The sequence below is a fragment of the Crocodylus siamensis genome, chromosome 11 (genome assembly GCF_052110815.1).
Source record: "Crocodylus siamensis isolate JL-2025a chromosome 11, ASM5211081v1, whole genome shotgun sequence".
NCBI classification, from domain to species: Eukaryota; Metazoa; Chordata; order Crocodylia; family Crocodylidae; genus Crocodylus; species Crocodylus siamensis.
Genome location: NC_143405.1, coordinates 10,868,344 through 10,886,444, shown reverse-complemented (window position 1 = coordinate 10,886,444; position 18,101 = coordinate 10,868,344). Strand labels below are relative to the sequence as shown.

General features: G+C 43.0%; 1 protein-coding gene across 2 annotated transcripts in view; it reads left to right on the top strand.

Annotated features, from left to right (window-relative positions):
- COL27A1 (collagen type XXVII alpha 1 chain) overlaps positions 1 to 15,304 on the top strand; it is a 234,622-nt gene extending 219,318 nt beyond the window's left edge. For both annotated transcript variants that reach the window (XM_090021040.1, XM_090021041.1), the window contains exons 51-62: positions 2,661 to 2,714; positions 3,371 to 3,433; positions 5,325 to 5,378; positions 6,451 to 6,486; positions 6,920 to 6,937; positions 7,451 to 7,486; positions 7,841 to 7,867; positions 8,148 to 8,213; positions 9,607 to 9,775; positions 10,763 to 10,872; positions 12,697 to 12,915; positions 13,447 to 15,304. In XM_090021040.1, the coding sequence (XP_089877166.1) occupies positions 2,661 to 2,714; positions 3,371 to 3,433; positions 5,325 to 5,378; positions 6,451 to 6,486; positions 6,920 to 6,937; positions 7,451 to 7,486; positions 7,841 to 7,867; positions 8,148 to 8,213; positions 9,607 to 9,775; positions 10,763 to 10,872; positions 12,697 to 12,915; positions 13,447 to 13,593 (999 nt within the window). In that variant the 3' untranslated portion in view covers positions 13,594 to 15,304. The remainder of the gene's footprint in view (positions 1 to 2,660; positions 2,715 to 3,370; positions 3,434 to 5,324; positions 5,379 to 6,450; positions 6,487 to 6,919; positions 6,938 to 7,450; positions 7,487 to 7,840; positions 7,868 to 8,147; positions 8,214 to 9,606; positions 9,776 to 10,762; positions 10,873 to 12,696; positions 12,916 to 13,446) is intronic.
- Positions 15,305 to 18,101: the final 2,797 nt, after the last annotated feature.

Here is an 18,101-nt window from a genome sequence, read left to right as displayed (position 1 = left end):
CAAACTGTGAGCGTACCACTATAGCACATGCAGCCACGCTGCGCATACATATCTAGCAATGTATTACGAAAGATCAGGCTTGCTGTAGAACCATGACATTAAAATTGTAGGCCAGGCCAATATACCTGCTTTCCCCAGTGACAGACCCATGGTAGGCCGGGATGATTAGTTCTCTTCCTTGCTCTAGATGCACTATCATGGGAAGTTCTGAGAGCCTCCCCCTCTAAATGGGTAGTCATTCTAGAGATTAAAACCCACATACATATCGTGTCACAAGCTTAAGGACTGCCCTAAATACACCGTCCCCTGGAATTAATAAATAGTTCCACTCTGTGACCCACACAGTGACTAGGCTGTTTAACCATCCTAAAATTCACGTGAGATTCATAAAGCCTTGTTCCTACTCAGCTGATTGCCTTCTTGATTAAATATTTCCTTTGCTTTAACAGTTGCTGTATCCCAAGTCAGCACAGGCATGAAGGCTATCTATGCAATGCAGTCAGGCGGTGTGATAACAGCATGTGTTGGCATCTCTCATCTAGGTTTAAACTAGCAGTGAAGATATGGTAGTGCAAGCTCCAATAAGTACATGCCCAAAGTCTCCAGTGGGTTTCTGCAGACAATGCTACTATTATATTTACACCAAAGACTGGTGCCCCACATATCTAGATTAAAGCCTATTCAGGTGTGCCTACATGCATTGCAGGCATGACTCCTAATGGCAGCATAGAAATATGGCAAAATATATCAGTCAAAAAGTTACCTTAGGAACAGTAGCTGGAGATAATAGACTCTTTTTTCTGAAAAGTTGCCCTTCAGCAGACCCTCAGTCCTGGATACTCCAGACCTACTTTTTATATATAAACTCAAATGCCAAAGCTAAAAGCAATAAAACCAGACTTTGTAGTCCAACTTCAGAGTCAGTGAGAAGCTAGTACAGCATATGCCCAACTGTACATGAAGGAAGGGTCTTCATGGCCAAGTAGGTCACAGGATCCTGGCTCAGGAAGCGGAGTTAATTTATTGGTTCCATCATGTTTTTCTCCTGTGCACATGTCTGGCAGGTTCACATGCCTAATATTCTCTAATCAGATTGCTACAAAGATTAAGGCCTCTCAGACAAATGTTCCAATAACTGAGTACACATTCCCTTTTCCTCTAGAAATCTTACTTCCCATTTATTTCTGGGGCCAGCCACTCCATGAAGAGAGAGTATTTGATAAATTCTCCTACTATAGGAGAGGCCTAAGCTGTCTGTTAGCTAGCAGCAGCAGTTTATTTCCTTTCCAGGATCCATAAATGGGTAGTTAAAAGTTTTTTGTATCCTTGGAAAGCTTCTTATACTCAACAGATTCCAAACAGACCTTGACTTGCCAAGCAATTTCTCACTACCATGGCAGGAAAAGCTTCCTAATAGCGAGGTCTATTGGATTCTGGAATACCCTTGTAAGAGAAGTGGTGGAAACCCCATCATTGGAGTCATTTACAGTTGGGCTGAACAAAACACTATAAAAATATCCTGTAAAGAAGAATCCATCATAAGTCACATAATACATCCCAGAGGCCAGACAGTCCTTTTCCATCTCTTAAATTAGTAGGACTCTAAATGAGTCATCTCACTTATTTTTGTCCTAATCTGCTCCCAAACATCCTGAGCCACTTTGCACTTTGCTATCCAACAAGTCCATTAATATCAAAGGGCATACCCCTCAAAGTACGGAAATTAGAATGCGCATGTGAACTTAATTTATTTTTATTATTACTGATTATGACACTATGCGCTATATGCTAATCCAAGGCTGGTATCCATCCAGAGGTGATTGTATTCCCTGAGAAGCTGAGCAAAAATGTTTGCAGGCATATTTGAAACAGGCATGAGTGTTTAAATAAAAACAGCTTTTTAAAGTTCTAAGTGCTCTTTTTTTGTTTTTCCTTATACACTGGGTGCCGTCTCAAATGGTTCTTTAGAAGGTTTACAACTTTGGCTTAGTTTGTTTTAAAGAATAAAAGCAGGATTACAAGGGTGAAGAACTGTGTCCTAAGTATGGTCTAGAGGGAACTTTACAGACAGAGTATGGCACAACAGTCCTCTCTGTTGTCTGTCTGTTAACCCTGGCTGAAGCTCCCAAGCCATACTCCATTACCTCCTGGCATAGCATGTCCTCACCCTGAGCTGCTGAAACCTTAATTAAGCTAGAATGACCATTATAAAGAGGGTGGTGATCAGTGGTTACCCTTGGCCACTTGGGTAAGATAAGAAGAAATCAGCTTAATTTGCAGCAACTAGATTTGGGTTAGATATTAGGAAAAACTTTAAACACTGGCAGAGATATAGGGAGGTTGTGGAATCTTCTTTGGAGGCCTTTAATAATAAGTTGGATAAATATCTATCAGGGATGGCGTGGCATCTTTGATCCTACATCACCGCAGCAAGTTTGACAAGACAATCTCTTGAAGTCCCTTCCAGTCCTACAATCCCATGATCCTATGACTGACATCTCAATTTCTATTCAAACTCTTCATTAATAATTCCAGTTTGGTTTGGAAAAATGATTGTGGATGTGTCTATTTCTCTCTCCCTCTCTTTGTTGTGTTGTCTTATGATCAACCACTTGCTGTTAAAGTTTTGCTCTTACATTTGTCTCGGCTCTTACTTCCAGGGGGACTTTGGTGAATCAGGCTTTCCAGGAATCGTAGGCATGTTTGGGCCAAAGGTAAGACATGTTCTGTGTCTCATTGGCTTTCTGTCTGTATAATGCAGATGTTCTCTTCCTTACTTAATTAGGAACAGCCAGCTGCTTCCCGCGGTTCCAAGTACTGGGAATATTAGTTAGGAGCTGGCAGCACGTTCTTTACTGGTACCTCTGAAGAAACGATTGAACCCATATGATGATCCCTAATTCCCTTAGTGCATGCTGCTTTTGCCTCCTAACAAACTACTTTCCATGTCTGAAATCATCCTTAAAAGACTGATATTCAGTTACCGCTACTGAGTTCATGCCAACTGGGAAAGATGGTAGGATGAACTGCAGATTCTCTCTAGACCTCTAATCGAGGCTGTCCTGTGTACACTGCTGTTGTAAGGCTTGACTTTGTTTTAAAAACTCAGTTTTTCTTCATGTAAGCTTAGATTTAAGTTTCCAGACAAAAACATTGCAACTAAGCGCTGCTTTCAGAGTGGAGGCCCAGTCAAAGAGCCATCCTGTTTCCTAAGGAATGGGGAGATTTTTAGGAGATAAGAAAAAAAAATTAAGTATCAGGACTCCCCATTTCCATAAATGACAGGGGGTGTTTCTGCCTTTTCTGAGACAATAAGGGAGACAACCTTGCATGCATCAGTTCTGGATTTCTCACTCATTTTTATCAACAGGGACCTCCAGGAGACCTTGGGTTCAAAGGAATTCAGGGCCCACGGGGACCCCCTGGTCTTATGGTGAGTTCTTCTGAATTTTGTGCTAATCTTAGAATTTGCCATTCCTTCCCCAATCTGCTGGGTTTGGTCAAGACTGGCTAAGTCCTGTGCAGCACAAAAAAGGGGACTACGCTTACTGACGCGCCATGCTTGATGCACAGGCTAAGTAGAAGCTTCAGTTCAGCAGCCATACAGTATCATACATACAAGGCTCCCTACCTTTTTTAACCCATCTTTGGTCTCAGCCACAGCTCTGGTCTACCCAAATACACTATGAACTGCTCTGCTCTTGCTTTATGAGAAAACTGCCTTCTTGAACAACCGAGTTTTTGTTGAGCACTCAAGTGGCCACTAAAGAAAGTTTACTATAGATGGAGGCTTTAAATTACTTGTGGTCACCATATTGGCTTACCTGAAAGATAATACTTTATTTTTACTATGCTGCATGCTATCTTCCTCTAAAAATGTTCATTATGAGAACTCTGCTGTGCAAAAGGTATGGTCTTTTTATGTACTCAGACAGTCGTAGCTTACTATAACCTGCCTGTAGTAGCCCCATAACATGACTCCAGTGAAGAAATGGAGGAAACACTTTCCAGTTCAGGAGCTCTGTAGTGAAGGGAGGACAGGAGTCCCAAGCGGTGAATGGAAGGACCCCCATGGGACACCGTAACCAAATTCCCAAAGATGGACAGACCCTAATGCTGCAGCTGAGTTTTGAGGAAAGCAAGACAAGGAACTTGAGAAAGCCCTACTGAAAGACCTGCCTGTTCACCAGAGCGCCCCAAGGGATGACAAAGTCCGACGGTCACAAACTTCTCCAAGACCGTTTCAGGCTGGACATAAGGAAAAACTTCTTTACTGTCCAAGCCCCCAAGGTCTGGAACAGACTCCCCCCAGAGGTGGTGCAAGCACCTACTCTGGACAATTTTAAGAATCGTTTGGACACTTATCTTGCTGGGATCTTTTGACCAAAGCTCACTTGCTGCCCCTGGGGCAGGGGGCTGGACTCAATGATCTTCTGCAGCTCCTTCCAGCCCTGATGTCTGTGAAATCTATGAAACTTCACAAGGCTCCAAGGATGCTTCTTAAAGCCTCAGATTATGAACACATGAGTGTTACCTTAACAAAATGACCTTTAAAATGTTTTGCGTTCAGCTGTAAAGAATGGAAAAGTGTATAGACTTCAATAAACCCTAGGCTGCCTAATGCCCATACGGTATAGCACTTGCTTGATCAATGTTTGGGTAAGAAAAGAAGAGGCAAAGGAAATGATCAGTCCACAGGATGTCACAAATTTGAGAACGATGGAATGGGGAAAAAAACTAGGTTAGAGGCTTCCCTAAAGTTCCCTTAAAGTACATTTAAGTGACAAGACAAGGCTAATTCTAGACAAAATATAGCTTATATAGGGGATAAGAACTACAGTTCTTGCTGGATAGCCCATCTGCATATGAACTATGAAAAGTCCTTTTCTCTAACAGGCAGGCAGGCCACCAGTTAGAGCCTTTTTAAGACTTTAGAGAAATGAATTTTAAACTCTCTCAAATGTGAACAAGATTGTTATTTCTTTAGATCAGTGTACACATTATGCATGTTTAATTAGTTGCTTGATATGCCTTATCTGTACTGTTCAGTCGTTCATAATATAGTCGTTATTAGATGTGCTATTAAAATGAATCTACCTTTATGTTTATGAGTATTTAATATTGATGGGACTGGCTCTTTGAATTTTTCGTGGTTCTCAGAATATATCTGGGGGTCAGCAGTGACACTATCAAAAGGAAAAAGGGAAATTGCTCTCTTTTATGGATTATTGGGCTCGTGCTAGTCTGCAGGACTAAGTCAGGAAAAAGTTACTTTGGCACTTAAAAGAACCTGCTTCATAAATGCTGTCTCACTTCCTTTTCAGGGAAAGGAGGGTATCATTGGTCCCCTAGGAATGCTGGGTCCCACAGGAATCCCGGTAAGTGCGTTTCTTCTGCCTTTACTTTTGAAAGACCAGAGGTTGTGGCGTTGCTTAAGTCCATACTTGTTGCTTCCTCAGAGAAGCCCCCAGATTTCACTTCCCAGCTATATAAACCCAAGCCTTTTCTGAATAGACAGAGCAAAATATTATCACCGTCACAGAATGAATAACTTGAGAAGTGACGCTTCAGCCACTGGGTTATGTTTGGTGGGGAGGGGGTTGGCAAGGAAGTCCTTAAATTATAAATTAGCCACAACTCTATGAAAGTATAAGTTTGGAAGTGGGAAGGCTCAGACCAAGTGATGGGGGTTTTTTTAAAGCTCTGGTCCACATTGTCAAAAGAAGTCTCCACCAATTGCTAAATCTTTTCAAATCACCCAGTATTGAGTACTGAGCTCTTACAAAAAATCCCAAGTAGTAGTACGGCATCGGAGCTGCTGGCTCTGGAGTGTTTTAAATAATCTGTTCTGGCACTCCACCCCGCCGTCCTGTCTCCTAAAACACCAAGGGCATTGAACAGAGTTTAAAATCCATCTCACTACTTCCTAAAAACACTAGCTTTCCAAGGTAATTCAAGTGGTCTCTCATAGCGCAGGAGGGAAAGCAGAGACAACCCACACAGGAATTAACAGTGATAACAATGAAAAAGAGGTGCAGGGAGAAACAGATTAATCTGTTGGAGGTAGGCGGGGCGGGCTGAATTCATGTCTCGGGAAAGATAGCATGTAAATTCCTGCTTGGCCCATGGGGTCAGAGCAGGTAGATGCCTTGCTACCCGGGGAGCATGAGGAGGGTGTATCCCTGTGGCATAGCTTACCTGGAGGCTATTCCCTTGCCATGCATATAGTAAGCTGTACTTCATCGTGGAAGATTTAAACAATTCTTCTTCCTCTTCCTATTTGTAACTGGTGAAATCTTCCACGATACCTATATTCTCCCCCAAAGAAAGAAGTGATAAAATAAGAAAAGCTGATTTTGTTTAAAGGTACAAATTAGGCTACTTGCAGAGATCCTCCTGGTTTTTACTAGGAGCTTGCCTGATAATCATGCTCTGTGGTTCTTTAAATAGGGTCTGAAAGGGGACAAAGGCAGCCGTGGTGAAATGGTAAGTGCCGTTCCAGGATCCTTCACACATCTCAGCTGTGCATGTGGCTGGTTTCATTACTGGGGAGACAGAAAACCTGACAGAGAGGGAACGAGCTAGGATGGGATTCAGTATTCAGATCCTGCCAGAGCTGATTTGGTTGATCTGCCTGGGAAGGATGAAGGGCCAAGTCTCAAGCAGTTTCAGTGGGGAAGGGTGCATCTTTCAAGAGCAATTTCTTATAAGCAGCTACCCCTTCTGCTCTGATAGCAAAGATCCCTAGATGCTTTTCAAATAACCATGGACTCTGCTACAGCAGCCTTGACCATGAATTCTGTTGCCCTGCATTCTGCTTTGCACTTATTTTTTGCTAACATCCATAACGGTTTCACTTCGGACCCTTGAGTGGAAAGGTGTTTTGCATATTAATATTCTTTCCAATTTTCTTTTGCAGGGATTGCAAGGTCCTAGGGTGAGTATTTAAGGCTACCATTTTCTTACCAATACCAGAGCTTGAGGAAAATGAAGCACAGCAAGATCAGGGACTGAGAAAGTAACTGGCATATAAAGGACGGGAGGAGAATGGGCAGCTGTTAGGTGACGGACTGGAAAGTGCAGGAACCACACGGAGCATTTGTAACAGACATGAGCATAACTGGGGAATTAGAGGAATGGATGAAGAAGTCAAATAAAATATTTAAAGAGATGGGACTGAACTAGAGATGAAGCCACGTGCATAAAGAGTGACGGTGAAAAAGCATGACAGCTAGATCAAGACAATATAAGCTAGCAAAAAGCCAGAGAGTAAGAATACATGGCCATTTCTCTTGCCCCAAAGCAGTGAGGAAGGGGACCAATAAAATACTGAAGGTTGACAGACTTGAAGAAAACAGAGTTGAGGAAAGTCTCCTCACTCTCAGTCACAGAGGTGATTAATTTCATTGCAAACTGAGGATGTTTTACTCACTGATGTCTCTCTCCTTAGGGTCCCCCAGGTCCCCGAGGGCACCCTGGACCTCCAGTAAGTACATGTGAGAAGAGCAGAGAGGGTGATAAGACCCTATCACCAAAACTAGCTAGGTCCCTGCCCACACTCATTGGGAAATCACACTAACTCCACTCCCCCTCCGTAAAATAAGTTCTCGCAGATGTATTGCAAGTCTGAATGAGCCAGTTTCTGTAAAGTGTTTGGCACTCCTTGGACATAGTATCATACAAAAAAAATATTGCTACTCTTACTGATCTGCAATGTGGAATCCTTCTCTTTTAGAGAAGAGACAGGGTCTCAAAAGCTAAACAGAAATCCTTAAGCAATATTAATTATCCATCATAAAATTCAGTCCCACTTGACACATTTTCTTCTTTTGGTTTCTAGGGCCCACCGGGAATTCCAGCTTCATTTGTAAGTAGTTTCATCTTATTGTTAATATTGATAAAAAGAAATAGGCAGGCAGGTGTGAATATATGAAAATCTGGAAAACGCTTTTCAATAGGGAGCTTCCCAAAACACCCTCTAGCATCTTCCGCCTGCGTGGGCTGAGAAGACGCTGTCCCAGGCAGGGCAATGCTTGTATTTGGCATCTAGGTAGAGGGAAGTACTTGCTTGTCAGGAGCATTCAGCTTCTTTAAAAACAGGTCTAATGATCTAAATCTCAATTATGTTATTTTCCTCTACCTACCAGCAACAAGATGACTTTGGTGCAGCCTTCCAGACGCTGATAGACTCAAATACTGCGCTCAAGACAGAGGTACCCAAAGTGCCTTTCAACCTACCAACCTTTGATCCATATGCGCGTCCTCTCTTAAGGATCAGAAAACAGCCCCTCTTCGTGCCACCTTATTTGTTCTTTCCCTCCTCTCTTAATGAAACACTTTCTCCCTGTTTGGAATTGCCTTACATCCTGATTCTAGCCCCCTATGATCTTATCCCTCTAGCTGCATAATATACAGGGCTGGAATGGTTGGTTCTTGTGCAAGTACAATTCCTATCCAAGTCAGCTGAATAAAGAACTGAAAAAATTGTGCACACCCTCCCGACTGTCTCCTTTCAGGGAAGATTCCCATTCTTCTTCATTATGCCCATAAAAAGAACCAAGTAGCTCAGGCCCCCAAATTATCCTGCGTTCAAAACATTTACCATATTTTTGCGCATATAACCCGCACACTGATATAACCTCACCCATGTATAACCTGTGGAAAATTGTATTTTTGTAAAATAGTCCATGTATTCCCTGCACCCTGAGACATGGCCGCAAGTGCAGGCTCTGCTGGGCTTGTGGGCTCTGCAGGGGAGGAGAGGGATGAGGAGCTGCGAGCCCTGCTCCCCGCACTCTCACCGCCTGCCTGCAGCTTCCCCCCCAGACATGGCCGCAAGCGCGGGCTCTGCTGGGCACGGCCGCCGGAGCCGGAGCTGGAGCCTACAGCCGGGGACGGGCAGGGACGGGCTATGCTGTTCTAAAGACTCTGCATAGCCTGCATCCTTGTGTACCCCGCACCCATCCATCAAGTTTGTAAAAACGTGTATAGCCCATGGACAATACGTGCGAAAATATGGTACAGTTTGGAAATGTATGCTTAACACTGCAAATGCACGAATGGTATTCTTAAAGAATCCTCCTACTGATGCTAAGAAAAGATCTGTATCGGTTCCTGTTCACATGAAACTTAGCACCTAGAAGGCTTATGCTCTTCTCCTGAAGAAAGATGCGGAGGCACCATCCCCTACTGGAAAGAACTGCATGGCAGTGCTAGAGCCTAGTCAGTGTACCGTATTCCCAGGGAGGGGCCAAGGGGTTGGGCTGATTTCTGTGAACATCTGAATGCTCTTAATGGAATCCTGTAAGATTTTGTTTTCTACTTTTATGTTTTGCTTCTCTCTTTGATGACTAGCTGGGTTCATTTAGTATCAGTCAAGCTTCCTTTATTTAAGGCAGACAGTTGGGAATGCCCCCAGTTCAAAGCAGTGCCAAGCAGCATTAGCTAACTAAGCATCATGGAGAGCATGACATGTCTTCTGCACGTGGCATCTTCCCACTGCTCCAATGGGAATGGTTCTGTTTCCTGTAGGATCTGATGCTTGAAATCCCATCATAATGCAGCAGTGTTGTCAAGAGCTGACTTCATTTTTCCCCTTCATTGCAGGGCTATCAACATTCAGACTTTCTGATGTTGGACCAGGAAGGGGAGATCTTTAAGACTCTACACTACCTCAGCAACCTCATCCAGAGCATCAAAAGACCCCTGGGAACCAAGGAAAACCCCGCACGCATCTGTCGAGACCTCATGAACTGTGAACAGCAGATGGGTGATGGTAAGAAAGCACAGCCAGAAACCCGAGATGGCTCCCAGCAAATGTGAATAGAGCCAGCTGGAGAAGTTCAGAGGCCCTTTTTCATGGGACCAGCACTGTCACATGAATGCTATACAAAAAAGCTAGTCACTTAGGGTAGACTCCGGACTCTTGTTCAAGCTTTGGGTGGCTCAGAGCAGCAGAGTTAAGGGGCAGTCTGGGAAGGGCCAAGTTCTGTAGCCCAGTGTGGGGGGTAATCCCCTGGGTTGTAGTCCCTACTACCTACACTCATAGCCTTTCCATGCCTCTGGAGGGCATGCTAGATTATCCAGTCCCTCCCCAGTGCCCCCCTTTAAAGCTGAACAACTGCCCCTTGTGTTTAAAAGCGACTAAATAAAATGGAAAGTAATCCCTGCACTGGAAGCAAGGCCCAGGTTAGAACCCAAGACCTATTCCCTTCAAAGCCAGCAGCCCTCTTACTGAGCCACACCACTTGGCTCAGTCTCTTCCCCTGTCCACACGGATCTCCTCCTCTTGGGTGTCCAGGAGGCCAGCTTCAAAAGAAGCACTGAAAAGTGGATTAGATAATGCTTAACCAAAGGTATGGGAGTTAGAGCGCTGTGCTGGGAAGTAGGAGATGCAGAGTCAATCCCCTTCTGGGAGAAGGAGGCCTAGAAACAAAGTCTCTGGCTTTCTGCTCAACTGCCCTAACTACTCAGCTTTTGGGGCTAAGATACGGGATAGCTCCTCTTCCGTCTAATGCCCCACTAATTGTAGGCTTCTAGCTAGCTACAGTTTTGGGACTCAGACCCAGGTATGCATCCATAAATGGGTGTGTGTATGTAGCCACATACCTGTCTGGCCAGAGCATAGCCTCCTGTACGTGCTTCAGATACACAAAGCGGAAGTAGCATCCTGTCCTTACTCTGCAGAAACTTTCCTTGTCCCCACACATGGGAAATACTCAGACTTCTCCACTCACTGATTCTTGCTCTTCCATTTGTTCAGGTACTTACTGGATTGACCCAAATCTTGGCTGTTCTTCAGACACCATTCAGGTCATCTGTAACTTTACCAAAGGTGGACAGACGTGTCTCAAGCCTATCACTGCCTCAAAGGTATACACACCTAGGGCTGTCCCAAAGTAGGCTTCCTTTCACTGCAGCAGACTATTCACCTACTGGCACGTGACACTATATTGGTGACCAGTGTAGAACAATGCCCTTTGAATTAATATGTAAGGAGGTAAAACTACTAATGTTTTACCCCTGTAATTGGATTGGTACTAGTTTCTTCATTGCAACAGGTATTACACTGATTAATATTAGTATTACACTGGTCAGGAATGGAGCACTAGGTTCTAGTAGACACATTTAACTTATCCATATTTTTAGTAGAGAGGGACTGAGCATTGCAAATATGCTTCCCACATACATTTAGTTGAATATCAAGTCATTCATTCATGCTCATGTTTACTGCATTCACCTCCTGTAAGTGCTTATGGAAAGCATTGCACAGGCACTCAGCAAACCAACTCAAATGTACAGGTACTCAGCAAACTAATGTTAGTGAAGTCAGGATTTCATTCTAAATGGATTTCACTAGGATCTCACCTATTCAGGTATCTACATCAAAAGTGCTGGTACATTGATTCAGTTTGGTGACCAGCAATGACAGTCTGCATCTGGTCTGAGTTCTGTGCACAAAAAAAACTAAAGGGAAGAAATTTGCCTCCCAGAACCAATAAATAGATTTCTAAGCCAGGTAAATGGGAAGAACTGGTAGTCTACTTCCATAGATGGGAGAGGCCTCTAATCAGTGCTAATGAGTATAAGTAGCACATCAAAGAGGAATGGAAGGAAGATGGGGAGAAGAGAACTAGATAAAACCCAACACAGGTAAGATGGGAAAGCCTAAAACTGTCTGAGCCTATGGTGAAGACCCTCTTCCTGCATCATATTGTACTTTCTCTACAGATTACTTAATAGCTGTAACCTTGTCATTTCTGCCTTAGAACACAGGTTCAGGGGATGGACAGACTATCTAATTCCAGTATTGCCCATTCACCATTCACAAGTCAGCCAGCATTACCCCATGCTGCAACGGCAGCAAAAATCATCTCTCAGGGGAGTCATTCCTGGCTGGAGGAGAAGAAAGAACTACAGACCTCTCTGGAGACTAAAGTGCAATTAAGCATCCATGCACTTTTTCTAGATAAACAAATGAGTGTGTAATTCTCTCGCTGCCCAGTAGCTCTACCCCCACAAACAGAGGCAGTGTAGAAGTTGAAGGAAACCCATGTGGCCTGGAAGGGATTTTAGAAGCACTCAGCTTTCACCCAAATCTGCCCACTAAAGCCAACGCCAGCTTTCTTTTAAAACCATACCCTTTTCCTTTCTTTACTAAGAAGAATGATGTGCCTTTTATTCATTCAACTATAACTAGGGACCTACCAAAATTGCAATTTCCCAGATTTTGTAGAAAACACAAAAAACAGCATTGCCCACAAAAGCGAGTAATGCCTGCAAAATCTGTGGGAAAAAATATTTCTATGTCCCTACCACCTACCTAATTTGTAGCATTTCAGTCTCCTGGCTTGCACATTTTTAAGCTCTGAACTCAGTGTTGCAACAAAAGATGACGACTTACATATCTTCCTGGTCCATTAAAAAAACAACAAGAAAACACACCTGCTTCTTGCCTTGTGGACTTCCTCAAGGAGGGAACAGTCCAGTTTGAAGATGCCTGTGCCATACTGCAGTTTTTCTCCAGTTAAAAATCATTTTTTAAAACCCTGATTTAAATGCAGTTTCTAAAAAACCAGTGATGCTAGATAACAGCCATTGTTATACAGTGGTTAATATCCCATCCCATCATTTTGCCCTGTTTCATACTGCCAGTCCAGAGGGAGGTGTAAGTTAATATCTATGTTATCTTAACAGGTGGATTTCAACATTGGTAGAGTTCAGATGAACTTCCTTCACCTTCTGAGCTCGGAGGTGGTTCAGCAAATCACCATCCACTGCCTGAACACACCGGTGTGGAGGGAAGGTTCATCTGAGAAGCCTTCAGAAAAAGCTCTGCGTTTTAAGGCTTGGAACGGACAGATATTTGAGGCAGGGGGGCAGCTGCAACCAGAAGTGGCAGCTGATGATTGCAAGGTATGAAGCCTTTGGAGTATGGCCAACAAAAGCATAATGCCTGGGAGGAAAAGTGGGAGCGGTTGGGATAGAGCAGTGTTTCCGGTCAGAACACAGGGCCATAAAAGTGACACAAAAGTCAAAACCAAGGTCCAAATGCCAAAACCTCATCATGGTGCCAAAACCATTTTTATTGTTGTTTCCTCAGCATTAGTAAAAATAAGAATCCTCGGGGAGCATCTTTGTTCTAGGAAGGATGGAAAGCAAAAATCACTACAAACTCCAGCTTGCATTTGGCTAGTCTAAATGTCTAAAGCTGGTGTCCAAAAATAGAGTCAACCCTAATCCATGTGCCACATTTTCAAAAGTGGCCTCTAACTTTTCCATGCTTCACTCTCTGATTTTATCTACCATTTTAAACTGGGGATAAACTAACTTACGTCCGTAGCAAGTGCTTTTCAGCCACCTATCTTTCTGGAAATAATTCTTCTCCGCAGGGATCTAGTCACCCAGCTAACTGACCTTTTCCATTTTCTGTCCCCCTCTGATCAGTTCCAGGATGGTCACTGGCATCGGACTCTCTTTCTGTTTCGGACCCAGAACCCTAACCAGCTGCCAATTGTCAACATTTATAACCTTCCACCATCCGAGCCAGGGAAACAGTATCACCTCGAGGTTGGACCCGTCTGCTTTCTTTGAACAGTGACTTCTCCAGCACTCCAAGGTTCTGACCCCTTTTTTGGTCTAAGTCTTAAGCAGGGTCTCCCACCCCTCCTCGCCGTAGATAGCTAGGCCTTGTTCTTTTCGGTTAACTGTTGCTCTAGCCATAGAGCCCATAACGTCTTAAAGAACCCTCGGTCTATCGAACTCAGCAGCTTCTCCAGCACGTTCTCGAAAGAAGAACAAGCGACAAAAAAGTGGGGGATGTTGGCATCAGACAAGACATGAACAGTAAAGGGGAATCAGGAACTCCAATGCCAGATGTTGTAAGCAATTCCACCCACAAAGCTTTTTCCATGACCAAAGAAAGGTTGAGAGACCCTGAGAAGAAGTTTGCAATGCATATTTTTGTCCTACCTGGTTCCTGAGTTACCAAATGTTCTTTCCATGAAAACCCAGCGCTTCCCATTCAGAGCCGGTCATCTTCTCGACAGCTGTGCGCTGAGTCAGAAATCAAATGAGGCTCTCGTAGGTGGAGTTGCAAGTTGAAGCTGGCTGCTCTGTGTACAGGAAGCATTTTGATGTGCAATATTAGAACAAAAATTCTATATATATAAATATTATATATTATTTAAGCAAAAAAAAAAAATTAGTATGTTCCTCCTTCCGTGGGTGAGTCTAATAAATGTCCCTTCTCACATGTGGTGCGGTGAGGGAGAGTCCCAAAACTGACCAGGGAAAATGGAAGGAGGAGGAGAGAAAGTGATTGGTGCTAAGATAGAGAGAGAGGATGGGCCCGTTTGATGCGTTTCTACCTCTCACTGTGAAATCTCTGGTGCTCTTAAAAAGATAATGTGTTATTTTATATATGACTAAACTATTTAAGGTTCTGAAGGTGCTACAATGTCTTGCCACAGACCCAGAAACCACCAGATGGGGACTGCTCTCTAAAATGAGAGGGGGGGAATTGTGATCTTCAGCTAATCAGAAAAAAAACCTGTTAAGTATAAGTGCATTTAACTACGTTAAGGGATTTTTTTAAATGGCTTTTAAAGTGAATTGAAATGGGAGTCAATAAATGCACAATGCAAAATGTTCTAAAATAAATGTACTTAAGGGATTTTTTTTTAAAGCAAATGGTGGGTTTTTAATGGCATTTCACTGCTTTGCTTTATTTTTTTGGGTACAACTCACCCACAGAAGCTATAAGAATTACATCATAGGGGAGCCTTGAAGAGAGCTAGTTTGGGTTGTTACATAAATAGTTTTGCTGTATTTCTGTGTTGACCGCGTGTATAGTGTCCTTGCCAGCTCTTCTGTATTCAGTCATTCCCTGCTATGGGATCCAACAGCTGATCTCTTATTTAAGGAAAAAAGCAAAACAAAAAAAACCCCAAAAAACCCCAAAACAAAACAAAAAACCCCACACACGCTACGTCCTTTGTCAGGACCTGTCTGTCAAGACTGAAATCATGGTACCTTGTTGCTTCAGAACCCAACCAGGCTTGGAGGAGTCTTGTTTTGTTAAATTGTGTAGAAATCTAGTCTCTATGTGTAAATTTGGAATTTAAAAAGGAGAAACAGAGGATAATTATGGTAATAATCTTTTTATTCTATACAAGGAGTAATATTAATGTAATCTGAGCTGTACTGTATTGGAAATGCTTCAGTGCCTGTTTCGGAGTTTTCTTGTCTTGTACGGACTATGGAATTTTTGGAGGAAAAAAATATATGTGAGTCTCTCTTTTTACTACTGTCTTCAGTTTGATTTTCAATCAAAGCTAAAAATTAACAAAATATTTTCCAAATACCTCACCCCTGTCCATCCTCTCCAGTTCTGGTGTGCTTCCCCTCAAAATACCTCACGCTGCCAGCCCGGAGCTCAGTCAGTAAATGCCTCCCACCCCAAATCATCCTCCAAATGCTAAGTGCCTTTGTGTTAAAGTTACCATGATCTCATCTCTCGCTTGCTTCTCTTCCTCTGTACCCACTCCCCACTCCGTCCCACTCCCCCTCTCATCCTCTTGTCAATGGTTTTGTACCTTTCATGAGGTTGGCATTCCTACTTGTGTTCATTAATCTTTCTTTCTTTCTTTTTTTTTTTTTTTTTTTGGACTTTAAATAAATAATTAAAACTGAGGCAATGAAATGGGATTTTCATGGTTTTTTGCTTCTGAGAAAAAATTCAGATGGGCGAGAGAGGAGCAGAAATATACTCGGGTTCAAAGACGCAACACAGATTCCCACTCCTCGTTGATCCTGCAACCAGCACCTGCATGGAGATGCACAGACTGCAGCGAGGCTCCTTATGGGTGCAAGAGTTAGTCCTCCTTATTACAAGACCAGACCCATGTCTGTTAGCAAGGAACAGATTGACCCTAAAAATCCTTCTCGTGAAAGATTCAACAGCCCAGGTATTAAGAACTATTTGCCCACCCATCTTTAGCTCTGTAGGTGTTTTATCAAGGTGACATTATTCTTACCTCTCAGTTATTTGCCCCAGTTAAGAGGAGTTAGGCAAGTGCGGGATGGACAGTCTATCCCCTCCGCTGATTCTTACCCACCTTTCCTTGCAGGCTGCTGAAAAGAAAGAAAAACAGCACTTATCTTTTCAGTTCGCCTCTATTTACAGGATAGAACAGTTCTAACATCATTCTGAAACAGGAATGGGGTTTTTGGTATCTACAAGACAAAGCCCCCACACGAGGGCAGTCTCTTAGTACAGGTACACACCAAATTGCTAGTTTTGCCACTGCAATCAAGTTTCGGAAAATGCATGGAGCTGGAGCAAGAGTGCTAACCAATTTACTGGCAACGGTTACCCAAATTTCAAACTACAGTTCAATGAACTTATAAACCAGTTTGCATTTTCCGCTATTGCAACAGCTCTCTTTTCTGGGACAGAGCTGCATTTAAACCTTCAACTGTGCACAATTCTGAAAGCAAATATCCTGCTCCGTGGGTCGGACTGAAAAGGACAGCCCTCTCACGTGCGTGTTTTTTTATGAGACATCCCCTCTCCCCGTTTTATTCCGGGAAAATTTTGAAGGGAAAATGTAACCACAGACAGCTGGGGAATTTGTGTTGTAATTATGCAATGGAATAGATGGGAAACTGCTCCAGATAAATGTTGACAGTGCGTCAAAAGCAGCAGTCACTAAGGGGCTGAATATATCTGATGGAAGTCGGGCTTTCTGCATATGAATGATAGCGGCGTTCAAGGAAGAGATGTCTATGTTTTGGGAATAAGAAAAATCAACACTATTAGCTACACATAGAGCTAAGGGGCTACCATCTTAACCCCATATTATACCCACTAAGCATAAGGCTACAAAACACAAGGACTAAAAACAATTCCATCTTTATCTAAAGCAGTCACAACAGGGAAAGGATTTCATTCACATTGCACTGGCAGTTCCTTTTCCTTATGTCTACAACCGGTGTTTAACAAGTCGGTCTCTGTCCTCCAAGGATGAGGGATAAATAGCTAAATAAAGAAAACAGGACTGGCAGCATTCAGAGAAACTGTGCCAGCAGAGGAAGGCTGGGTATGAAGACCATTAGAGCAATGCAAGCAAGAGCTGTTAGTCCAGAATGAATTTCCATGCAATAGATGGAGAACAAGGAAACCAGTAAGGTTGTAAAGAACAAAGCAAAACTAACACACTGACGTGATTTGTTTTTTGCCACCTCTAAGGGCTCAGATACTATAGGTATCTAATGCACAAGCAGTACACCTGCACAAATGCATTAGTGGTGTGAATGCACTAGTAGTACAACTACAAGAATGTGTTAGTATGCACCCTGAGAGCCGCCTCAGCAAAACACTTCGAATAAGCAATGCTATTGTGTGCCTTGACGCAACTACCTAAACGCCACTGAAAAAGCAGAGTGAGCGAGTTACATTTTGGGTAAATCATGCCAGCGCAAAAGTTGTAAGATGTGGTTTAACTGTTCAAGACAGCAGAACGTGGACAGCACATGAACAAAAAAAATGACAGGACGTTGGTACAGCACAAGCAACAAACAACAAAGGCTGTTGCTCTAAGCCAGAACTTGTGTGTAAAGTAACCACAAAAACTGCCCACCCCCCTAAGAAACAGTATAAAATGCAAATTGGGACCAACTTGAAGCCAAGATGACGATGACTCAAGCAAATCCCAGACGACAACTCGGGCAAATCCCAGAACACTAAAGGACGCCCGGCCAGCTGAACTTACTGTATTCTTTGGAAGGCTTGCATAAGAATATCTGTATTAACTGTTAGGGCTTGCTCCAGGGTTAGGCACTGCATAAAGCTTTGCTTAAATACTGGTATTGCTTATGTGTTCAATAAATTAAGATTTCAGACCGGAATAGTCTGTCTGATCATTTCACTTCCACTCACCCCACCCCTTAATTTGGTGAAACAAGTAGTACAACTTCAAGAATGCGTTAGTAGTACTAATGCCCTTGTGCTAATGCAAAAAATAAAGATTTATTTAAAAATAAGATGAGCTTTTCCCCCCCCGAATCAGCATGAGAGACAAAAGCCCCTGGTCTTATAT